The sequence below is a fragment of the Bos indicus x Bos taurus genome, chromosome 16, assembly GCF_003369695.1.
Source record: "Bos indicus x Bos taurus breed Angus x Brahman F1 hybrid chromosome 16, Bos_hybrid_MaternalHap_v2.0, whole genome shotgun sequence".
Classification (NCBI taxonomy): domain Eukaryota; kingdom Metazoa; phylum Chordata; class Mammalia; order Artiodactyla; family Bovidae; genus Bos; species Bos indicus x Bos taurus.
The window spans coordinates 26,841,510-26,847,509 of NC_040091.1; the positions used below are offsets into that span (position 1 = coordinate 26,841,510).

Sequence of the window (6,000 nt, forward strand, 5' to 3'; positions counted from 1 at the left end):
TTAATTTCATGGCTGCAGTCACCATCTGCAGTGATTTTGGAGCCCCAAAAAATAAAGTCTGACACTGTTTCCCCATCTATTTCCCATGAAGTGATGGGACTGGATGCCATGATCTTCGTTTTCTGAATGCTGAGCTTTAAGCCAACTTTTTCACTCTCCACTTTCACTTTCATCAAGAGGCTTTTTAGTTCCTCTTCACTTTCTGCCATAAGGGTGGTGTCATCTGCATATCTGAGGTTATTGATATTTCTCCTGGCAATCTTGATTCCAGCTTGTGCTTCTTCCAGTCCAGCGTTTCTCATGATGTACTCTGCATATAAGTTAAATAAACAGGGTGACAATATACAGCCTTGACATACTCCTTTTCCTATTTGGAACCAGTCTGTTGTTCCATGTCCAGTTCTAACCGTTGCTTCCTGACCTGCAGACAGGTTTCTCCAGAGGCAGGTCAGGTGGTCTGGTATTCCCATCTCTTTCAGAATTTTCCACAGTTGATTGTGATTGTGATTGTGATTGTGACACTGACCAAAGTCCAAGGCTTTGGTCAATAGAGCAAATATTTTTTTATAGTCAATAAAGCAGAAATAGATGTTTTTCTGGAACTCTCTTGCTTTTTCCATGATCCAGCGGATGTCGGCAATTTGATCTCTGGTTCCTCTGCCTTTTCTAAAACCAGCTTGAACATCAGGCAGTTCACGGTTCACATATTGCTGAAGCCTGGCTTGGAGAATTTTGAGCATTACTTTACTAGCGTGTGAGATGAGTGCAATTGTGCGGTAGTTTGAACATTCTTTGGCATTGCCTTTCTTTGGGATTGGAATGAAAACTGACCTTTTCCAGTCCTGTGGCCACTGCTGAGTTTTCCAAATTTTCTGGCATATTGAGTGCAGCACTTTCACAGCATTATCTTTCAGGATTTGGAATAGCTCAACTGGAATTCTATCACCTCCACTAGCTTTGTTCACAGTGATGCTTTACGATTATACAGTGGAAGTGAGAAATAGATTTAAGGGCCTAGATCTGATAGATAGAGTGCCTGATGAACTATGGAATGAGGTTCGTGACATTGTACAGGAGACAGGGATCAAGACCATCCCCATGGAAAAGAAATGCAAAAAAGCAAAATGGCTGTCTGGGGAGGCCTTACAAATAGCTGTGAAAAGAAGAGAAGCGAAAAGCAAAGGAGAAAAGGAAAGATATAAACATCTGAATGCAGAGTTCCAAAGAATAGCAAGAAGAGATAAGAAAGCCTTCTTTAGCCATCAATGCAAAGAGATAGAGGAAAACAACAGAATGGGAAAGACTAGAGATCTCTTCAAAAAAATCAGAGATACCAAAGGAACATTTCATGCAAAGATGGGCTCGATAAAGGACAGAAATGGTATGGACTTAACAGAAGCAGAAGATATTAAGAAGAGATGGCAAGAATACACAGAAGAACTGTACAAAAAAGATCTTCACGACCCAGATAATCACGATGGTGTGATCACTGACCTAGAGCCAGACGTTCTGGAATGTGAAGTCAAGTGGGCCTTAGAAAGCATCACTTACTTGCTTACCAGCCCGTAGGTTACAGGGCCAGATTTCAAACCTAGAATGTTTAGTGATCAACTCACAAGTTTCAATATTTGCTAATTATCTAGTTTAGGTTCCCCACTTTATACAGCAATTTCTTCTCAAGGATCCCTAATGCATGAGAACTGCCTCTGCATAAATGCCCCCAATGGCAAGAGACTAGGTGTCCAAAGCTGCAGTTTCAGTTAATTGTCCCCTTTTCTGGACTCCTATAGATTGCTGTCATTTACCACAGTCAATCTTGAATTGCACATATATATCTCAAACCCACTTCAAATCAAAAAACAACAGGACTAAAACCACTTTAACCTGCTAAGTTTTAGAGTAATCTGTTATATAGCAATAGATTAATGTGCTAGTTAAAAGGAGGCAAGTGTACTGCTTGAAAGATGTCTAAAATGTATTGCTACATGAAACAAACAAGCAGCAGAAGAAATGCAGATGAGCCTGTGTGATTTAAAGAAAAAATCTATAAGTGCATATATGCATACAAAATTTTAAGACAAGTACAACAGAAACTCTCCATGATTACTCATGCAGAAGTGGAGTGGAGATGAAAAGAATTCTTTCTTCTCATTTTATACCCTCCAGTTCCCTTTTTTTGGAGAAAGAAATGGCAACCCACACCAGTATTCTTGCCTGGAGAATCCCATGGACAGAGGAGCCTGGAGGGCTACAGTCCACGGGGTCGCAAAGAGTCGGACATGACTGAGCAACTTCACTTTCTTTCCCTTTATTTTAAACCATAAGAACCTATTACTCTTATTTTTTAAATTACTATTTATTTGACTGTGCCAGGTCTTAGTTGTGACATACAGTATTCCTGGTTTTCGATGCGGCATGTGGGTTCCAGTTCCCTGACCAGTGTTCAAACCCAGGTTTCCTGCATTGGGAGCATGGAGTCTCAACCACCAGACCACCAGGGAAGTCCCCCTATTACTTTTATAATGAACCAAAGTAAAAAGAGAGGAAAACTGCTAATGTCAAACGCTGCAGAGCAGTCAAGTGTGGCAAAAACTGAGAAGAGGCCACTGGATTTAGCCATTAGGAGTTACTGCTCGGAGATCTGAATAAACTGAAGCAGCAAATTGTGCGAACATTCAGAGAAAGAGCAATAAAGTGAGTAAACTGCAAAAACAGAAGTCCTGTGCCCAGGAAGTTTAAGAAGGTCCATGTGGATAGGACCGTGCAATCAAGGGAGATTACAAAAGGGGAAAAAAGCAATGGACAAAAAGGTAGATGGGGCCAAAATACAAAGGGCTATTTAGGATGGATTTTACTCTAGATGTCTGAAAGTCCACAGAAGGGTTTTGAGTAGGACCCTGGCACACTCCAATCTTCCCTTTAAAATGATCTCCCTGGGTGCTCTTAGTGTAGAACAGACTAAGTAAAACCAGTAACAGTGAGATCAGTTAGGAGGTATTTCAACAGTCTAAAGGGAGTGTGGTTTGAACTAGGATGTTAGAAAGAAAGTGACAGTCTCTAAGTCCTGTCCAACTCTTTGAGATCCCATGGACTGTAGTCCACGGAATTCTCCAGGCCAGAATACTGAAGTGGGTAGCCTCTCCCTTCTCCAGGGGATCTCCCCGACCCAGGAATTGAACCGGGGTCTCCTGCATTGCAGTTGGATTCTTTACCAACTGAGTTATCAGGGAAGCCCAAGTGATTAGGTTTGAAGTATATTTCGAAGGTAAAGCCAAATAGGTCACTGATTAATTGGTTACAGCAAGTCAAGAGTCAGAATGATTCTTAAGGTTCTGGGCCTTAACAAATGGATAGATGGTGCGATGTCATTTACTGAAATAAAACAACACAAAGAAAAGAACAGTTTGGAGATCAATACTCTAAGCTGAAATCCTACAAGATACTCATGAGAAGATGTTGAGTATGCAGCTGGATATATCAATCTGGAACTCAAGATAAAATCAACACTGGATTATAATATAAATTTTGAAGTCATGAATGGATGTATAATATTTAAAGGTACTAGACTGGATGAGATCACCTAGAAGTATGCACAGATAGATAGAATATAAAGAGAAGGTAAGAGCACAGGTGCTCAAGGCACTTCCAACATTTAAAGGTGAAAGGAAGAAACAGATTCAAAAAACTGACGATATAGGAGCTGGAAGGGTAAAAGAAAAACAAGGTGAGAATATAGCTCTTAAAGTGTCCCTCCCTCCTTCTAACTGAGTGCTTAGTAATCTAAATGTCCAAGGCATTTACCACACAATGCATTCCACTGACGATTATGAATACAAAAAAAAAAAAAAGGCAGGTAAAGTGCCCGTTATGAAGTAAGATTCAGAGTACTTGTCTTTACTGGTGTCCGAACCTGACTCCAAGTTTCCTAAGAAAGGAAGTTAACGTATTCTTTATGACCCCGAAAGCAATTCTTCCCTACAAGGTTTCGAGGAACATTTCCTTCCCAACTACACAAGACAGGAATTTTAAACTCAAACGCCATCTCCACTCTCTTTACGGATCTGCACAGAGGTCAGGCAGATCCGGGCAGGCCCTCATCAAGCTGCTGCCTCTCAGAGTCTCGGGCTGCGCCTTGAAACTCGGCCGCAAAATGAGGAGGAAGGGGCTTGAACCACCCGCGAAGAAGTGGAGTCGTCAACAGCCCCACGCTGGAATCCAGACTGACGCTGGCGGCAAGTCAGTCCGATCTAGAAACCTCCCCCCTTCTCCCAGCTGCGGCGAGAAAGGGCCTCTGGGGCTCCTGAGCAGCGAACGCGGACCACTCTGAGAGCTGGCCGTGCAGGATACACACCTGGATAACGCGCTGCTTCAGTTTATTATCCACGAACCTCGCGGGCCTGGGCTTCATCGCAGCTGCCTCTACTGTTGCTGCAGGGACTTCACGTGAACCGGGGGCCTCCCCGAGGCTGTCCACGGCGATTGCCGAGCCAGCTGCCCAAGAAAATGCGCCCCACCCGCCCTAGCCCACGCCGTTCCCTTCAAGACTTTTGTACCGCGAGTAAACTGGGAAAAAATCACCAAGAACAAGATGAAGATTTGAGAGAAGAAGGGAGTTTTTCAGAGTCTTATTTTACAGGCTTGTCCAAGAGGCCCTGGAATACAAGGACCCATTTGAACACGCTCAACTTTATTGTTCCCGACTCTGCGGACACGCGCAGGGGCGGGAGCTGGGAGGTTCCTGCGGGGGCGTGGCCACCCACGTCTGTAACAGGTTTCTAGCCTGTCGAGGCGCACAGTTTGGAATTTAGTTAATCTTGACCCGGAATCTTAAAACCGAAGCTGGGTAATTGTGATGATTAGATCAGGGTAAAAACACACCGCCACCCTCCTGCTTATTTTCGCACACAGTGACCCACGTTAGTGAGTCCCGACAAAGGGGCTTGGTGTCCAAAAAAAAAAAAAAATTAGCTTAACCAGAAAACTAAACCATCTGTTACATTTGGGAATCGCTTGGTCTTACGGTATTTTCGGCAGATAATTCCTTGAGCACATCCACTGGCAGACTCCATCTTGGGCTAGAAACTGCCCGGGATTTTCTTAACTATGTATTTGCCCGCAAAGAAGTTTATCTTGCATCTCAGAAGATACAAATAAAGAATCAATTTTCAAAAAATTTACTGTCTTTAGTTTCTACCTGTTTGTTTGTTTCAATTGTGTTCTCAATATTCTTATTTGAGGTCTTACTTGGCTTATGAGACTATTAAGTGCAGCCTATATGTCAGAAAATTTGGAAATCTCAGCAGTGGCCACAGGACTGGAAAAGGTCAGTTTTCGTTCCAATCCCAAAGAAAGGCAATGCCAAAAAATGCTCAAACTACCGCACAATTGCACTCATCTCACATGCTAGTAAAGTAATGCTCAAAATTCTCCAAGCCAGGCTTCAGCAATACATGAACTGTAAACTTCCAGATGTTCAAGCTGGTTTTAGAAAAGGCAGAGGAACCAGAGATCAAATTGCCAACATCCACTGGATCATCGAAAAAGCAAGAGAGTTCCAGAAAAACATCTACTTCTGCTTTACTGACTATGCCAAAGCCTTTGACTGTGTGGATCACAATAAACTGGAAAATTCTGAAAGAGATGGGAATACCAGACCACCTGACCTGCCTCTGGAGAAACCTGTCTGCAGGTCAGGAAGCAACAGTTAGAACTGGACATGGAACAACAGACTGGTTCCAAATAGGAAAAGGAGTACCTCAAGGCTGTATATTGTCATCCTGCTTATTTAATTTATATGAGAAACATCATGAGTACATCATGAGAAACGCTGGGCTGGATGAAGCACAGGCTGTAATCAAGTTTTCTGGGAGAAATATCAATAACCTCAGATATCCAGATGACACCACCCTTATGGCAGAAAGTGAAGAAGAACTAAAGAGCCTCTTGATGAAAATGGAAAAGAAGAGTGAAAAAATTGGCTTAAAGCTCAACATTCAGAAA

At 42.7% G+C, this 6,000-nt stretch overlaps 1 protein-coding gene across 7 annotated transcripts in view; it reads right to left on the reverse strand.

Moving 5' to 3' along the window:
* The window catches only part of NVL (nuclear VCP-like), a 179,187-nt gene extending 174,728 nt beyond the window's left edge, over positions 1-4,459 (reverse strand). For 5 of the 7 annotated variants that reach the window (XR_003514886.1, XM_027564535.1, XM_027564534.1 and 2 more), the window contains exon 1: positions 4,352-4,459. Coding sequence is in view for 4 of the 7 variants with exons in the window: in XM_027564535.1 (XP_027420336.1) it covers positions 4,352-4,408 (57 nt within the window). In the remaining 3 variants the exon portion in view is untranslated. The remainder of the gene's footprint in view (positions 1-4,351) is intronic. The other 2 variants (XM_027564538.1, XM_027564539.1) reach the window with 2 other exon arrangements.
* Positions 4,460-6,000: the final 1,541 nt, after the last annotated feature.